The 19,641-nt window shown below is 43.6% G+C and overlaps 1 protein-coding gene across 1 annotated transcript; it reads right to left on the minus strand.

Moving 5' to 3' along the window:
* Window positions 1-224: 224 nt before the first annotated feature.
* On the minus strand, window positions 225-10,988 carry LOC123090717 (B3 domain-containing protein Os12g0591400). Its single transcript, XM_044512052.1, has 5 exons — window positions 10,499-10,988; window positions 10,223-10,368; window positions 1,340-1,661; window positions 1,019-1,254; window positions 225-783 (listed from the first exon to the last, which is right to left on the minus strand). The coding sequence occupies exons 2-5, from the start codon at window positions 10,310-10,312 to the stop codon at window positions 514-516; spliced, it is 918 nt and encodes a 305-aa protein (XP_044367987.1). The 5' UTR covers window positions 10,313-10,368; window positions 10,499-10,988; the 3' UTR covers window positions 225-513.
* Between the last annotated feature and the right edge of the window lie 8,653 nt (window positions 10,989-19,641).

The raw sequence follows: 19,641 nt of genomic DNA on the forward strand, positions 1-19,641 counted from the left end.
TTTTACAGCTTATTATTGTCCAGAAAATTGACAAAAGATACTTGTCTCAGCCACACCGGCATACCTCATGCACAACTTTTTTACTCTGCAAAAAAAAAAGGCTCGTTTCTTTCGCAAGAAGGTGACCTGCCGCGCTGGAATTGGTTCAGGTATGCGTATGCAAGCCTTGTCAATCCTAAGCAGTAGCAGGCATCGGCTTGATACTAGAGCAAAAAATCATGTCATGGCAGTCCAACCAAACAGTTTTTCATATTCATGAACAAGCGCTATAATCCCAGTTGAACAGAGCATGCACGTAGCATAATGATGTTTGCGTCTCATGGGGGAAAAGGTTATCACCTGAAGACATCCTCCTAATCACAAACAATATGCATATGAGCATCAGACAGTACACTACTAACTAGAGGCAGACTAAAGTCCAACCTATCCCAAATTAGATACAAGTTCACTCACTGTCATGTCAAGGCAGTGCCATGGCAGGGTACCACGGTTAGAACCATACTAGGGCTTGAGCTACACCTCCATGTCTGACTTGCGGAGGAAATGGACCGTCATCCTAAGCCGTGTCGTGCTCTTTGCCCGTTCAAAGAGGCAGATATCCCCCTCCCGCACGTCATTGCCGGCGACGAATTCCTTCCAGCCACGACGAATCCAGTTCACTCTAGTCGCATCTATTCCCAATCTGGCTGGCCACTCCGTCGTTCTTCCCTCTGCCTGGAGCATGAGAGGCTTTCCTTTCCTCATAGGTGGAATATATCTTGAACCGTATTCACGGCAGAAGCGCTGATGAAACATGCACGGGCGTTACATGAAAATTCCAAATGTAAGATCAATGTCTCACTACTTCAGTGGGAGTGATCCACACAATACAATCGGTGTTTATGCATTAACAGGTTTCGATGCATTTTTAGATGAGAAATTAGTTATGCGCAGGTTTTGTAATGTAATTGCACAAGTGCGTCCCCAGATTTCGTTAACAAATCAACGCAATCTAAAAACAATAGGTATTTGAACTCACCAAATTACGGCCATTAACCCAGGTTTTGGTCATTACTGTCACGAAGATAGGAAGTGCAGATTGAATTGCTTGGACTTTCTCCTCAACTTTCTTCGTCTCCACAGCACCTAGAGTTATCCCTGCAGCTAAAATGTAGGAATGCTGGGAAGGCCCCTCGAGATTGCCGGAGCTATGAGGTTCCAAATCGACCCCAAACTCCACAGATGCACGCTCATTCAGCATGTGAGCTTCATATCCTGAAAAGCAGCTTGCACAACTCTCATAAGAATAACATAGCACAACTCTCATAAGAATAACATAGAATACTATAATCAATCTTACCATTCAGCACATGATGATCGCAAGTTGCGGCAGATGGAACACCCCCAAAGCTCTGAGGTGGTTGAGAACAGGAAGTAGTCATCTCATGATCATTGGAATTGAATATACGAACCTTAAAGGTAGAGTTCCCACGGTACACGAACCAAAAAGAATAATTTTCTTCTATGTGATGCATTGCGACAAATTTATCCCAGCCAGACTGAAGAACTAGCTCACCCGTCTTTCTACACACTCCAATATGAAATATGCCATTAGGAGCTTCTAGTTTGATGGTTTCAGAGATCATGCTCCCCAAATGGTTCCCAACCTCCTGCGGTATGCACTATTGAAGAACAAGGAAGATAAACTTAGAGTTACAAGGTTCACTGTCTTAGACAAGTTAAGTTTCGTGCTATTTTCAGGAAATACAGACACCATTTGCAATTTCATGACTACAAAAGGACATAGCAACCAAACGAAACAAAAACTCATATATTTGGAACATACATTATGGACAAAAAATGTGCTTAAGTGACATGAGTGAACTTATTATCTATACCAATATAAAAAGACCCAAAGGGGCAAAATCCAATAAATCTTGGCCATCAGTCCACGCTAATCTAACAGCCCACATCGCTTCAATGGTGAGCACCTCAACACGTCTAGTGCTCTAATGATAGCCCTTAATCCCTAATTAGCAAAGTACGAGATTTTCCCAGTGGCGTAGCAACGAGCAGTGCTCGGGCCACTATCCTGCAATATTCCGCCCACGAGTCATCACGATCGTGGAATATGAAACCGCTACAGGCTCCAGCGCTGCCTAACGTCATCTCCAACATGGGCCATGACGCGCCTCGCCCGCAGCATCCAGACCAGCCAACGTTGCCTCCTCACCATCCAACGCCGACGCCCTTCACTGCGTCTACCACCTCCCCTCGCTCCGACGGCGCAAGCCGCCTCACCGGCCGGATCCACTCGACGTGGACTGCCTATAAGCCTCCTCGGCTGCGCTCTACTTCTCGCACGGCATCCACCGCCTAGACGCGACCACTACCGGTCCACTCCACACGCGGACGCGGCCGCCTTAACACCATCACCGTCCCCAGGCTGACCTACTCCTTGCATGGACGCCACGATCTGGACGTCATCGTTGCCTCAGCAGCTCGACGCCACCTATGATTCAGTTAATTTTCTTTGTCAAGGTAGGCTACTAGATACTCATTCAAACAGGACCAGTTGATGTTTTTCCGCTCTATTTTGTAGATGATGCAATTCCAAATATTTTTGCTTTATGCATGGACGCCACGGCCATCGTCCCCTTCCACGGCCAAGTTTTGCGGGTAGTCTAGCTAGATTTATATGTTCAATTTCCAAAATTTCGACAATTTCGAGGATGGGCGAAATTTTAGCCTTTCGTTCAAGAAATTTCGGTTGGTTTGAATTTTCATGTAAAAATGAACATGGATCAGCTAGAATTAACATGTATTATGTGACCCATATTTATCACCATGTTTTAGGTGTAATAATGCACAATGCATCATCTTGGGGGTCTGATGTTGTACAATGCAACGAAGTCCAACTGACCCATATTCTTGCAAACATAACGTGCATAGTATTAATTGGCATACAATTCTCAGTGTAAATTTACGAATATAGTACGCGTGCTACTATAGAAAACGCACATAAGTTTAAACAGCAGATATTGATGATTGGTTTCTCTCCTCTTCTAGCTATCTCTCCTCCAGCCGCCTCTTTATCCCGTCCCCGCAAGGCAGTGCCTCCCCACCGGCGTTGCCGTGCACAGTGGTTTCGCCTCCCCATGTTCTTGATCTGGTGTTGCTGTGAGTAGGTCACACCATGGTAGAGCAGGGGCGGTGTGATTTCTGTGATGGGTATGGAGGATGAGGACCAGGGGGAGGGTGAGCAGGACGGACATGGGGAAGGTGCTGCGAGGCCGGAGATCCAGCGGCGCTCGGGTCGCGGTGGTGTGGGGCCGACCATCACTCCCGACCACTTACCGCTGGTTTTTGTTCCTCATCCCCAATCTAGGTTTGGCCCTGTCATCTTCTTCCTCCCAAGTTTTTGCCTCTTGATTTCTTTGTTTCCTGATTTTGATTTCTCGATTTACAATTTTTCTGAACATGATATGTGCAGATCTTATGAAGAAGATAAGAGGGACGATCTTGAGGAAGAGTCAAGAACAAGGTGAAACTTCTCCCGTGGACCCTGTTTTTGGCACAATACATTGGGAGCAGGTATGTTTTGTCCAGACTCGTGCTCTTCTTTTTTCATGTCGTGTTCAACCTGTTCGATATTGGTACCCCTGGAAATATTCTCAACTTGCCTTGTATGGTTAATTCGTTATAGACCTCCAGTGCAGATCTGTTGCTGCTGGAATGGATAATGGTTAGTATGACGTGATGGTTTGTTGCCATTGGAATGATCTGCTTTTATATGCTATTAGCATGAGTGATACTTTTAAATTTTGTTCAATTGTGTCCTTCGATTCAACGCATGCTAATTTAAGTTGTAACTTTTCAGAAGAACAAAAGCAGAATGAAGCTATGGTTTTACTTGCAGCTTGGTTTTCACATTCTTCCCAGGTTAATCTTCACTATTTTCTTTAGCTCAACTTTATGTTGCCTTTGCTTTGTACACACCTCATTAAAACTGAATCAAGAGGCATTATATTTGTGTAGATGGTGCCCGCCATCCCAGTATGCCTCCCCTCACTCCAATGCTTTTTTCCCGCCCGCAGGTATTGTAACTTCTTCCCCACTTGTTCTTTGATTTTTCTGCTCAACCCACACTTTTGTTTATGCTCCTTGTGTGTGCAATGTGTTCAATCTACCCTTTTAGCTATTTTGGTTGATGGTCGATACATATGCAAAAGGAGAGGTGGTAGATACAGATGCAAAAGGAGAGGTGTTGGCTTTGGAACCGTCTTTCTAACATAAATAACTCCATATGAAGATTAATTGTAAGGATGTAACGATAATTATGTCTGGTGCCATGCTGACATAGCCGTTACCCCCTGTCGTGCTTCACAGGGTTGGTCCATCTTGTCAGAATGTTTTTGGATTACAGAGTGGCTTCACTGGCTTTAGATCCATGGTCTCAATAGTTTTGTTGTTCCTGGATTATATATTATTGCTAGCTGCTTTGCTTTTGGTCTTTGGTGGGCCTTCATTATTGATGGGGTATAATTTGGTGCTGGTCTTTGGATAGTTTTGGTGTGTTAGATAAGACGTTGATGGCTAGCTATGCTTTGCCTACAGTTCAGAACTTCAGATGCCTATGAGTTGTGATACCTTCTGTTTTGGTTGTAATGGCCTGACCATAGAGAGAGGAACAGCGGACATTGAGGATTGCGATGGCTGATTTTTTAATTCGTGTTTGCCTCAAGGATTCTCATTTATCTGAACTTCCATTTACTCAAGATAATTACAACTTTGGTAGAGAAACTTCTATTTTGTTCTGTTCTTTGTTATATGATACAGCCCAACAGAACTGAAGCAACTAATTTATTCATGAAAATGGTTGGTTTAAAGCTCGAAAGCTCATACCAAGATGGCTTTTTTCACAGCTTCATGACGAAGTAAAAGAAAAGCTTATGACAGAAGAAACATACTTGGATAGGCGTCCTTGTCGACCTCACAGTCACCAACCCATCCGTAGGTATTGCAGCTCCTTCCGATCCAGTTTACTCCTTTTTTGACAATTTCCTTACTCGAGCCTTGGAGATATGTGCACTGAATCGGCTATGTTTGCTCTAGGAATTTCCTTTTGTAGAGAGGATGTCTTGCCGAATGTAGTTTTTAGTTCTTGATCTTTTTCATACAAGATATCTAAATACTGTAATGACTCTTGCTGGGAAGAAGGTTGTCATATAAGGGGAAAACTTTAGAAGTTACGCGACGTAATTTAAATCATGTGCAACTTGTTTGCTTCCTTGTTGTTTTATTGCATTTGAGATCTTTACTATTTTCACTGTCGAAAATGCAGAGCAGATCTTTAGTATCTTGAATTATCAGTTAAATTTGGTCAGTTCTGAGATGCATATGATTCTGGCTTCATTCACAACCATTCATGTGGTTTATTCGGTTTGGTTGGTCGCTGTTGGTACTTTCATGCCATCTGATTATGTAGTAGAGTGTGCTTCTGAACTGTGTGTGGGGCCGGGTGTTGTCGGCCAGACCTGGGCTTCCTCGCCGGCGACTTGCTATCGACTAACCCATCCACAGGTTTTCCCTCTCTTTGATTTTCCTGTCCAAGTCCATGATTTAGTTTATCTTGGTTGGCGTGCTTTTTTTATGTTACCTTGGTGGTCGATGCAATGAGAGGTGCAAATGCAAGGCAAGCCGACATTATATAGGTTGTCCTGTGAGTTAGAATATCCATGTGCTACTTATTGTGGTGCGGCATCAAGCATGTTGATTGATTATGAAGAATGAGTAAACTGTAGTAAGCTGTGTGTACAGATTCCTGATTATTCTGTATGATCCTCTATATTTTTCCTTTATGATCCTCTTTATTGTGGTGCGACACCAAGCTTGGGTTATTTACTTGCTTCCACTGTGGTTTCTGGGGTGGGAACTTTATTGATTTCTCAAATCTTGGATCTAGACATGTAAATAGTTAAATGATTATTTTGCTTTTCGATTGAATATGATACTAACTAAACCTGTCCATCTTATACAAGCTGCAATCTGTTCTGAAAATTCTGTTTATAAGGTACCATCAGCTATGACCCTAATGGACGACAAATAAAAAGGAGAAAACATTTGACACTTATCGTGGCCAACCATGAACCCGTGTTTCAGAAGCTGCATCATAGCACATATTTCAACCATCGTTTCCTGGTTTGTAATATGTACTAGCCTTCTGAAAAAGACTGAGGCTGCACTTGTTCCTGTCGGGTACTTGTAGCAAATATTTACTAACTTTTGTTCTTTCGATCAGATAATAAAAGTTTCCTGTCTCTTAATAAATTTCAGTCTGTCATGTTACAAAAAGGCCTATCTACAAATAGGTGGACAAGATAAAACATTAAAAATAGACTAGAGCATTTTCCATCTCCATTGATAAGAAATAGGTGAAAAGAAATTAAACTTACTCTTTTCATCTTGCGTAAACGTCTTGTGCTGCTATGTAGAAGAGGTATAATCTTTTTATATGGTGAATCATGAAGAAACTTATAGCACAGTGCTATCATGTATGGTATTGGTGAATAGTAGTCATAGTGGTTTAGGATAGTTTTTCATGTGTTGGCTAATTGGTTATTGTTTGTAATTGTCAGTTTCTCTTCACATATGAACCATGCATACTTGCTGGTGGGTGATCCAAAAATGATCTCAACCAATAAAACTTTTAGCGAGTATGATAGAACTGGAGTTCTGGATATGGATAGCAGACTACTTTTGACGGCACTCAGTTTCTTGAATCCTGTACATTTCACAAACATAATATATTGCTTTCAATGTTTTGGATTTTACCATGTGAGTGCCTCTGCAGAGATTTTTGAATTGCTTTCTTATGCTTCCACCTATTTTCTTCCAGAACGATGATGTGATTTGTGCTAAAATTGTACACTATGGTGTTGATAAGCATGAATTATTTGCTGTCCTCACATACAGTCGTAAGCCTTATCAACTTGATCATAGTGTTCTCTTTTCATTTTTTAGCGGCATGATTGAAGGGCGAGACTACCAGCTGGTGCAGGAGAAGATATGTATTCGGCGTGTCCTGAAGAGGTAGTCCACGAACCGGCAATGGAGGAAATAAGGTAGAGACGGCAATAGCAGCAAGTACGTCAAGCGCTAGGGATGTGGATATGGTGTGGCATAAAGATGTAGTCCACAAACCTCTACTAGGTGCTCCTCTCTCACCTCTTGCATCCTCTGGCACTGTGATTTTATTTCTAATATGTGGCTTCGCCGAATACGATGTGGGCAGATCTGAGAAAGAAGATGGATAATCCAGCAGAAGAGTTTGGTGAAGAAGAACAAGGTCATATCTCTCACTTTTGAACACAATCGAGCTTGTGCCTGCCTTTTTGATGTAATTATTATGGTAATTTAAATGTGATTGCTTGATGCTTAGACAGCTTGGTTTGCAGCAAAACTATTTACAGATCATTTAAAATCAATTGAGTTACTATGACTTCCATTCTGCTTTGTGTAAATCTTTCATTGTAAATACTTTTTTGCCAGGAAATATGGTCTCATTGTTGCTTCTTGAGTAAATCTTGTAGCGAAATTGAGAATTTTGGTCGAGGGCAGTAGCCGTTTGGGGTGCATAAATTTGAATATAGGGCACACATAATTGTTTATTCATGAAGTAATTCTTTTGCAAAAGCTACACACTAAAGAATTTTTTTCAATTTTAATGTTTTTATGCCAAGGAAAAAAGATACAATCTACAAATATAGAAAGCATTTTAAAAATGTTTCTGCCGAGTAGCTTAGCAATCCACTGGAAAAGGCTAATAAGATAAATTGCCTGCTTAGTTACAGTTCTATGATTCATTACTCAGCTAGAAGCTCTCATCCATGGGTCGTATAGAAGCAAGTTATTTGATTTGAACCTTAGGGGATGTATTGCATGTTTGATTCATCATTTGGGGCATGTCTAAACCAAAAGACCCATGAACATTTGGGCGTGTTCAGGCGGTCATTTGCACACCCCACATGTCTTTTTCTCACTTTTTTTAGAAACACATTATATGCAGATATTCCTACACAAATCCATGCATCGCACCAGACAAGGGACTGAGATGGCATGGCGTTCTGATCAAGCTCTATGAAGCTTCGTCATCCACTCTATAGAAACAGTATAAATAAGCTATCATAAACTACCTTAAACTTTGCTTTTACGCTTAATGATTTTGGGCTATCATGCTACCATGAACCGTACTACCAACCATTATGTATAAATATGCTATCTATACTTATCTACTTGCATGGTATTTAAATCCACTAAATATGTTTGATGCATATAAAAATGCCATCTAAGTACTAGGAGCGCAACGGGTCATGATCATTCTAACTTGCATGGTTCCAGTACTTGGTTTGCATTCGCTTTTTGCGCCATGGGCGCAACGGGTCCAAAGTGGCTGAAATAACGGGGAGTATTGAACCTGGGCAAAAAACAGTCGATAGGGCTGACATTACCGTTCGAGTGTATCGCATGAAGCTTCTTGAGTACCTACAGAAAATCAGGACCGGGAGGATGTTTGGGCCTGTAGTTGCTGGTACTATACCCAGTGCCTTCACTCCCCTATTAAACATTTTCTTAGCCATGTATGTTAATTTTACCGCTTTTCATTTAACTTCCTATTTTTCAGTTATCCACACAGTGGAGTTTCAGAAGAGGGAGCTGCCACATGCGCGTATCCTTGTTTGGCAAAAGAAGCATCATGACCGGGTGGTCACACCAACTTTCATAAATTCCTTTGTTTCAATCGCTGTTAGTATTTCTATTGGATCTAGCTCCCTCTTTATCTTTGTTGGTTTCCTCTTGCATGGTTCCCAATAATTTAGCTTCACCCTTTCGCAGGGTTCTCAACTGACTGATATTGATGCTGATGCTCCTGCTACTACGCCTCCTAACACGATGGAAACCACAGTTGCTAAGCCACTTGAGCTTAACACGTATGCCCTTTCTATACAATTAAGCATAATACACTGCTAACTACCTGTCCAAGTTGGCAGTCGGCGCATGGATCGTACAAAATTAAGCGCTACGAAACCCACGTACAATAAAGCTTATTTTCCTATAGCAATTAGAGTTTCCATGCTTCTGTTTCTTTATTTGACTTTGTTGGATTTCTGTTTCTGTTCATATAGACCACAAGTATGTGTTTTTCATGTAATCCTTTTGAAGTTTTAGCGCTGCTGCTGCTGCTGCTGCTGCGGAGATCATTTCATCAAAAATGCTAAAATAGTGTCTGATCCAAGTTTTCAGATAAGCATGCATGTGTGGTACGTCTATTCCTGCAGCTTATAATCCCTTCACCGGGTTGTTCATTCCTTGCTTTTGGTTATTTTAACATTGTCATGCTTTCCAATCTGTTGACTTTAAAATGATAAAACCCCATAAATGTTGTTAGATCCTTTTAAATTCCTTCACTGGTGTATCTCTTCCTTGTGCATCCATGCAACTGATACACTATATAATGGGCTTTATTACAGTGGCAATTTAAATCTTATAAACTTGCCAATGCCATGTTGATCTCTTTCCTTATGAGCTATACTGTCTTTTGCATCAGCTTTGTTTGTATATAGAAGCTCGCTAAATTGGCCCTCACAACCTTCGCTCTGGCTACTAAAACCACCACCCGCAAGGACAAGTGAAGACTGCTACCCTGTTGCTGTCCTCATACGCTTGTATTTTCGGTGTTTTGAACAAAACCAGGCTATAGCACTAATAAAGGTAGCCTGGACAACAAAGCCGTTTTCAATATCCATGAAACGTGCAACGATGACTCCATCTAATGTTCGTCGCCTCATAAGATGTATCGCTGGCTATCTACCTTGTTTCCTAATAACATTGTAGATAATTGATCAAAAACTTCTTATAACGCTATATATCGTCACTAAGTATCTATCTACCAGCAGTAAGTATTTATTATTTCAATCTGTGCGTGAATTTTCCTATCACCACTCTTACAATACTTGGCTTGTTGTCGCCCTTTGCGCTATTGGCGCAACGGGTCATCTAGTTTCAAGAAATTTCGACGAAATTGTAAACCATGGTAACTTGGACTTCGTTGCATTGTACAACATCAGACCCCCAACATCAGACTCTCCTAGCGTGTATGGGTGTTTGCCACCGTACCCCAAAACCCTCATAAAAGTTGGAAGGAGAGAGCTGTCGCGAGGAAGGGCTAAGTAAGTTAACTGACCATGCTGTGCCTGAAACCACCCGTAGCCACGGCAACGAAGTGCGTCTTGTCATCGCCCACGTGGTTGAGGAGGTAATGCTGCCACCACATGGGTACAGCTCTCGCGCGCGCTCCTCCTCTCCTCTTGCAACCGCCGCCGCTCCGACCTGCTGGACAGCGACCACAGATTGTGCCACTGAATCAGGAAAACGGAAGCTATTTCCGGAATTCCCCCCATTTACAGTAGTAAACCCTCCTTTGGCCATGAATGAAGAACCAGGTGGTGGAGAGCATAACCTGGTTGAGAGCCTGGGGAGGGGTGCGGCTGCTTGGGGGGGATAGTGGACGGAGGTACGGGAGATTTGCGGCCGCCCGGGTTCGTGGACGGGGGATGTCGGAGGCGGCACACGCGGAGCTCCGGGGCGGCGACTGGCTCGATTGAGAGCAGCCGGAGGCGGACGACGGGAGCCGTAGATCGGTGAGGGGTGGAGCAGACGGATTTGTCCCCAACGGCGGCGGCGGGGCGGCGCAGGTGGAGGGGCCGAAACCCTAGGTCGCCATTGGCGGCGTCTCCTCTCGCAGATCTTGTAAGGCGTTGAGGCAGGCGAAGGCGGAGGTGGAGCACCGGAGCGGGGGCGCCTAGGAGTCGCCGGACGGAGTCGGAGCAGCGAAGCCGGAGGCGGAGCACCGGAGCATTGTGTTGTGCCGTGGGAGCGGAGAAGGTTGGAGCCGTAGCACGGGACGAAGACAGAGCAGAGCAGAGGCACGGGTGGGTGGAGTTTTTTTCTTTTTTTTCTTTTGACAATTAGCACGGGTGGAGTTTTTTTTTTGTTTTTTTTAAGCTTCGGTGCTGCTAGTTTTTTTCTAGGAATAACTTACGTGTTTATATTGCGAAAAAGCATATAGAGCATGGACACACGAAATTCATCAAAAGGACCCAGAAACACACATGTCCCTGTACAATTGCACAAAAGACCTAAAAAAAAGTAAAAACTCAGTCCTAAGAGATCCTTGCATCCATCGTCATCCTGCCCGTTGCCGACCGCTGTCGTCGCTGGAGCACCGCCGGAGATAGGAATAATAAGCAGCCCCATGAACCAGATCCGCCGAAGCACCATAGCTGAATCAACGTTGTGAACTGATTAAGCAGCCCGCCGCAGAACGACAAGGCACGGGTGGAGATTCTTTTTGTTGAGCTTTGGTGCCCCTATGGAGCTACAAGAGGAAGAAGTGGCTCAAATCGACCGCCGAATTAAAATTCTTTATTCCAAATTACAACCCGAGAGAGAGGAGAGAGGCATACCCCGCTGGTGAAAGAATCGCCGCTGGAGAGGTCATTGAAGAAGACCATGGCGCCCGCGGCGGTCGGATGCAAGACGGCGAGAGCGAGGAAGCGGCTATAACTTGGTTAGGAAGGAAGGAGGAAACAGGGAAAAATGAGGCTTGTGGTCGGGGAGAAAGGGGGGTGGGGGGACACCATTCACTTTGAACACATGTGTGCATCACAAATTATTCTTCTGCATTACACGCATTCGATGATTTTGAGCATTCAAATTTTGGTCAAAATTTCCCTTGGTACGGTGCTCATCAATGTCATTGGATGATTTAACATCGCTTGCTAATTTGGGTACACAAAAGAGCCTACAGCACATAGACCGCACTTACTGAATCGAGCAATTTTAGTAATTAAACAGAGCCAGTTGACCTAAACATTGCTCTAACAAAAGACCAGCGTTATAAACTAGTACGCATAATTTTAACTAAGTCGTCGACCCGCCGCCCTATGCCTCGTCGGTGTAAGATGAGATATCGATGACTTGTCCTGGCGACATGCCGCCATTAGAGGACTCCGCGCCCCCTAGGCTGAAGTCGACCGCGTCGCCGTCCTCGTCATCGTCCTCTGCGCCGCCCTCAATGTTGCATTACTCGTAGTAGTGGTTGCGCCAGAGCTCGCGTTGGTACTTCGCCACCGACTCCTCGACGGATAGGCTCTTCTCTACCTCCTCCTTAGCCACGCGCAACTCCTCCTCTCAGCGCTCCTCAATCTCCGCCGCCTCCTGCATCTCCAGCTCCCGCTCGACGATCTCATGAGGAAGTAGGTGCTCCATGGCCTTCGCCCCCTTTTCGGGTGTGGGGTGCATGCTGAATTCCGAGGAGGCCTGGAATATCTTGTTGTGGGCGTCCTCAATCTTGGCATGGATGGCCTCGACCCAGACCAGGGCAACATCCACGGCACAGACAGCTGCTCGAGAGCTCTCAGCGTTTGTAGTCGCCATCGCAATAGCTGTTGTAATCGTCTCGATTGCTGCAGCTGCCCGATCAGCTGCCACAGACGCCCTCTCCGCGGATGCGGGCGTGCTCAATGTGTATGCGACCGCGCTCCCAACGAAGGTGGAGGCGCTTGGGGAGGATGTGGCGACCGTACGAGCTCTCATGAAGCGTCTCCTCGGTGTCATTCTTTACAGGAAGGGGTTGGGGAATGGGGATCTGTGATTCGTGGATTCATGGGGGGCCTGCACTTAAGCAGACTAGGTCGGCGGAGCTTATGGAGGAAGACATAAATAGACCTATGAAATTTTATCGCAAACAGTTCCTATAACCAACTGTGTGTGATGTAGTTGATTTTTTGTATTAGTTATGAAAGACGAATTTGGAGTACAGTGGCAACGGATGGTGTTTTAAATGTATGAGAAAATTTTGTACCATTAACTTATGACCCACAAGTATATGGTATCAATCGTAGTCCTTTCAATAAGTAAGAGTGTCGAACCCAACGAGGAGCAGAAGAAAATGACAAGCGGTTTTTAGTAAGGTATTGTCTACAAGCATTGAAATTATCGGTAATTGATAGTTTGGCAGCAAGGTAATTTGTAACGAGCAATAAGTAGCAATTGTAACAAAGGTGCAGCAAGATAGCCCAATACTTCTTATAGCAAAGGGCAGGCCGGAACAATCTCTTATAATAAGCAAAGCGTTCTTGAGGACACACGAGAATTTCATCTAGTCACTTTCATCATGTTTGTTTGATTGGCGTTCGCTACTTTGATATGTGGATGCATCGGTGCTTGGGTGTTTTTCTTACTTGAACAAGCCTCCACTTATGATTACCCCCTCTCGCAAGCATCCGCAACTACGAAAGAAGAATTAAGATAAATCTAACTATAGCATGAAACATATGGATCCAAATCAGCCCCTCGCGGAATAACACATAAACTAGGGTTTAAGCTTCTGACACTCTAGCAACCCATCATCTAATAACTACTCCACAATGCCTTCCCTTAGGCCCAAAGATGGTGAAGTGTCATGTAGTGGACATTCACATAACACCACTAAGGGAATCACAACATACATATCATCAAAATATTGAATGAATACCAAATTCACATGATTACTTATAACAAGACTTTTTGCATGTCCTCAAGAAAAAAAAGTAACTACTCACAAATCATATTCATGTTCAAGATCAGAGGGATATGGAATATCATTAAGGATCTGAACATATAATCTTCCACCAAATAAACCAAATAGCAGCAACTACAAGATCTAATCAACACTACTAGTAACCTACAGGTACCAATCTGAGGTTTTGAGACAAAGATTGAATACTGATGAACTAGGGTTTGAGATGAGATGGTGCTGGTGAAGATGTTGATGAAGATTGGTCCTCCCATGATGAGAGGATCGTTGGTGACGACGATGGCTTCGATTTCCCCCTCTCGGAGGGAAGTTTCCCAGGCGGAATCGCTCCGGCAGAGAGCAAAAGTGCTCCTGTCCAGGTTTCGCCTTGAGACGGAGGCGCTTTGCCCTGAAACCTTTTCTATTTTAGGTCAAATGACACCATATAGGAGAAGATGGGCCCCGGAGGCCTGCCAGGGGTGCCACAAGCTCGGGGGGCGTCTAGGGGGGTAGGGCGCGCCCCCAGGCTTGTGGCTGCCTGGTGGGTCCCTCTCTGGTAATTCTTTCTCCAATATTTTTTATACATTCCAAAATAATTCTCTGACAATTTTTAGGTCATTTGGAGTTGTGCAGAAAAGGTGTCTCCGATATAGCTCTCTCTGGTCCAGAATTCCAACTACCAGCAATCTCCCCCTTCATATGAAACTTGCAAAATAAGAGAGAAAATGCAAAAGAATTGTATTATAAAGTGAAATAACAATCCATAATGCAATAAATATCGATGTGAAAACATGATGCCAAATGGACGTATTAACCCCCCAAGCTTAGAACTCGCGTGTCCTCAAGCAAAAGCCGAAATCGATAATCATGACCACATGTTTAGAGCATCTCCACTCGCCCCCCTCCCCAACGGGCCCCCCACTATGCCTTTTTAGTGCCGACACCGAAAACACAGCCCAGTCCCGCCCCCGGGTCATTGTTTATCACCGGTTTGGGCTAAATAACAACCGGCGAACCCAAGCCAAACCCAGTGCCCGGGGGGCGCCTGGGGGCGTCGGCTAAAGAGAAAAGGTGTGTGGGGTCGTGCTGTCAATGACAACAGGCATATTACCGCCGTTTTTGCCCGCCCTTTTCCCCCATTCTCCCATTGCTTCTCCCTTCTCCCCCGCAGTTCCCGCCATTCTTCTCATCACCCGCCACCGCCATGTTGCTGAAGAAGTATGTTGCCCCTCGCGCCACCGCCGAATCCACCCAGCCGAAGTAGAGGAAGGCGAGGGCACCGATGGCAAGGCCACCGGACATGTCAAACGCCGAGTGGAGGGCGGATGTTCAGCGTCGGGAGGCGGTCACCACCGACCGGCGGAACGGGCTCATCACCAACAGGGCCAGGGCTGCGGCGGTGGAGCAGGGAGAGGTGGCTCGCGCGGGGATGATGAACCTTTCGCCCGGCCACGGCCCACAAGCACGTGGGTGAGCCAGCCGAGTGTCTCGTCGCCGACCAACTTCTCGCCCCCACGCAATGGGGGTACGCACCCTCGCCTGGCTACTCCGACAATGACGCGCTGATACGTCCATTTTGCATCATGCTTTTATATCAATATTTATTGCATTACGGGCTGTTATTTCACGTTATGTCACAATACTTATGGCTATTCTCTCTTATTTTACAAGGTTTACATTAGGGATGAAAACGGAGCAGAAACGGACGGAATTGAGTGCTATTATATTTGTTTTCACATTTTTTTGCAGAAGCAGAAACGAATACAGAAACCCCGGAAATGAATACGGAAACAGATACTACCAAAAACGGACACGGAGCGAATACAAAGCGGATACGGAAATAGAAATAGGCATTGATCGGAACTTAAAAACCCCTTGAATCATAGAGAAATACACACAAAAACAAAAATTAATGAGTTGTTAATATGGCTACAAAATAATATCATTATGTTAGCAACTTAGCGTAGTATTGTATTAGTATCGGACAATTGCGTATAAGGTCAAGCTGAGTACATGTGTGGTAATAGAAGTTGGGCCTCAGATCCATTCTACTAATTGTGTCATTGTGTTTTCTTTGGTGGTTGGGCTACAAAGCAGCTATAGGTCTATAGTAAAAACAGAAATTCCGTATTCACGGAAACGGAAAGTTCTGTTTCCATGCATGTTCCACCGGAAAACACCGTTCCATTTTTGTTTCCGTTTCCGCATAAAAAATTCCATTTCCACTTTCATTTTGCAAATTTTCGTTTCCGTTTTCATATTTCCTCTCCGTTTCCATTTTTCCTCCGAAAAAACGGAAAGTTTCCACTCCATTTTCATCCCGAGTTTACCTGAAGAGGGAGAATGCCGACAGCTGGAATTCTGGGCTGGAAAAGGAGCAAATATTGGAGACCTATTCTGCGCAACTCCAAAAGTCCTGAAACTCCACGGAATATCTTAAAAAAAATAAAGAAAAATCGTCGCGAAAGATGAAGGCCAAGGGGCCCACACCCTGCTCACGAGGGTGGGGGGCGCCACCCCCTAGGGCGCGCCCCCTACCTCATGGCCCCCCTGATGGCTCTCCGACGCCCATATTCTCCTATATGAAGTCTTTCGATGAGAAAAAAATAAGAAGCAACCTTTCGGGATGAGACTCCGCCGCCACGAGGCGGAACCTTGGCGGAACCAATCTAGGGCTCCGGCAGAGCTGTTCTGCCGGGGACACTTCCCTCCGGGAGGGGGAAATCATCACCATCGTCATCACCAAAGCTCCTCTCATCGGGAGAGGGCAATCTCCATCAACATCTTCACCAGCACCATCTTATCTCCAAACCCTAGTTCATCTCTTGTATCCAATTCTTGTCTCCAAGTCCGGGATTGGTGATAGCAGGTTGCTAGTAGTGTTGATTACTCTTTGTAGTTGATGCTAGTTGGCTTATTTGGTGGAAGATCATATGTTCAGATCCTTTATGCATATTATTACCCCTCTGATTATGAACATGAATATGCTTTGTGAGTAGTTACGTTTGTTCCTGAGGACAAGGGAGAAGTCTTGCTATTAGTAGTCATGTGAATTTGGTATTCGTTCGATATTTTGATAAGATGTATGTTGTCTAGCCTCTAGTGGTGTTATGTGAACGTCGACTACATAACACTTCACCATTCTTTGGGCCTAGAGGAAGTCATTGGGAAGTAAAAAATAGATGATGGGTTGCTAGAGTGATAGAAGCTTAAACCCTAATTTATGCGTTGCTTCGTAAGGGGCTGATTTGGATCCATATGTTTCATGCTATGGTTAGGTTTACCTTAATACTTTTGTTGTAGTTGCGGATGCTTGCAATAGAGGTTAATCATAAGTGGGATGCTTGTTCAAGTAAGAACAGCACCCAAGCACCGGTCCACCCACATATCAAATTATCAAAGTACCGAACGCGAATCATATGAGCGTGATGAAAACTAGCTTGACGATATTCCCATGTGTCCTCGGGAGCGCTTTTCCTATTATAAGAGTTTGTCCAGGCTTGTCCTTTGCTATAAAAAGGATTGGGCCACCTTGCTGCACTTTATTTACTCTTGTTACTTGTTGCTCGTTACAATTTATCTTATCACAAAACTATCTGTTACCACTTATTTCAGTACTTGTAGAGAATACCTTGCTGAAAACCGCTTATCATTTCCTTCTGCTCCTCCTTGGGTTCGACACTCTTACTTATCGAAAGGACTATGATAGATCTCCTATACTTGTGGTTCATCAAGACTCTTTTCTGGCGCCGTTGCCGGGGAGTGTAGCGCCTTTGGTAGGTGGAATTTGGTAAGGAAAAATTTATATAGTGTGCTGAAATTTTCTATCACTTGTTACTATGGAAAGTAATTCTCTGAGGGGCTTGCTCGGGGTATCTTCACCCCGTCTAGTAGAGCAAAGAGTTGCTCCTCAACCTACTGAACCTATTGAAAATGAAACTCCTTTTGAAATTCCTTCGGGTATGATGGAAAAACTGCTAGCTAACACTTTTACAGGAGATGGAACAAAGCATCCTGATGAACATCTACTCTATGTGGATGAAGTGTGTGGACTATTTAAGCTTGTAGGTATACCCGATGATGTTGTTAAGAAGAAGGTCTTCCCTTTATCTTTGAAGGGAGACGCATTGACATGGTATAGGCTATGTGATGGTACGAGATCATGGAACTATAAAAGATTGAAATTGGAATTTCATCAAAAGTATTACCCTATGCATCTTGTTCATCGTGATCGCAATTATATATATAATTTTTGGCCTCGCGAAGGAGAAAGCATCGCTCAAGCTTGGGGGAGGCTTAAATCAATGTTATATTCATGCCCCAATCATGAGCTCCCAAGAGAAATAATTATTCAAAGTTTTTATGCTCGGCTTTCTGATAACAATCGCACCATGCTCGATACTTCTTGTGCTGGCTCTTTTATGATGAAGACTATTGAATTCAGATGGAATTTATTGGATAGAATTAAACGCAACTCTGAAGATTGGGACCTCAACGAAGGTAAGGAGTTAGGTATGCCACCTAAGTTTGATTGTGTTAAATCTTTTATGGATACCGATATTTTCCATAAGTTTAGCACTAAATATGGACTTGACTCTGAGATAGTAGCTTCTTTCTGTGAATCTTTTGCTACTTATGTTGATCTTCCCAAGGAGAAGTGGTTTAAATATCATCCTCCCATAGAAGTAAAAGTAGTTGCACCTATTAAAGTCGAAGAAAAGACTGTCACTTATAATGATCCTATTGTTCCCACTTCTTATGTTGAGAAACCACCTTTCCCTGTTAGAATAAAGGATCATGCTAAAGCTTCAACTGTGGTTCGTAAGAGCAACATTAGAACTTATACACCTCCTGAGCAAGTCAAAGTAGAACCTAATATTGCTATTGTTAAAGATCTCTTGTCTGATAATATTGATGGGCATGTTATTCAATTCTATGGTGAAACCGCTAGAACTGCTAAACCTTGTGCTAGAGATAAACATAGACCTGTGATAGGCATGCCTATTATTTCTGTTAAATAGGAGATCATTGTTATCATGGCCTATGTGATATGGGTGCTAGTGCTAGTGTAATACCCATTGACTTATACAAAGAAATTATGCATGATATTGCACCTGCTGAGTTAGAAGATATTGATGTTACAATTAAACTTGCCAATAGAGATACTATATCTGCAATGGGAATTGTTAGAGATGTTGAAGTCTTGTGTGGAAAAACCAAATATCCCGCTGATTTTCTTGTTCTTGGTTCTCCACAAGATAGCTTTTGTCCCATTATATTTGGTAGACCCTTCTTGAATACTGTTAATGCTAAGATAGACCGCGAAAAGAATGTTGTTACTATTGGCTTGGATGATATGGTTCATGAGTTTAATTTCTCTAAATTTAGTAAACAACATCGTGAGGAAGAATTGCCTAGTAAGGATGAAATTATTGGTCTTGCTTCTATTGCCGTACCTCCTAGTGATCCTTTAGAACACTATTTGCTAGACCATAAAAATGATATGTTCATGAATAAAAGAAGGGAAATATATGAAGTAATCTTTAAACAGGAACCTATTCTACAACACAATTTGCCTGTTGAAATCCTAGGGGATCCTCCTCCACCCAAGGGTGATCTCGTGTTTGAGCTTAAACCGTTGCCTGATAATATTAAATATGCTTATCTTGATGAAAAGAAAATATATCATGTTATTATTAGTGCTAATCTTTCAGATCATGAAGAAGAAAGATTATTGAAAACTCTGAAGAAGCACCGTGCCGCTATTGGATACACTCTTGATGATCTTAAGGGCATTAGTCCCACTCTATGTCAACATAAAATAAATTTGGAAGCGGATGACAAACCAGTTCGTGATCCTCAACGACGCTTGAATCCTAAAATGAAAGAAGTGGTAAGAAAAGAAATACTCAAGCTTCTGGAGGCAGGTATAATTTATCCCGTTGCTGATAGTCAGTGGGTAAGTCCTGTCCATTGTGTCCCTAAGAAGGGAGGTATTACTGTTGTCCCTAATGATAAAGATGAATTGATTCCGCAAAGAATTA

The sequence above is a fragment of the Triticum aestivum genome, chromosome 4B, assembly GCF_018294505.1.
Source record: "Triticum aestivum cultivar Chinese Spring chromosome 4B, IWGSC CS RefSeq v2.1, whole genome shotgun sequence".
Lineage (NCBI taxonomy): Eukaryota > Viridiplantae > Streptophyta > Magnoliopsida > Poales > Poaceae > Triticum > Triticum aestivum.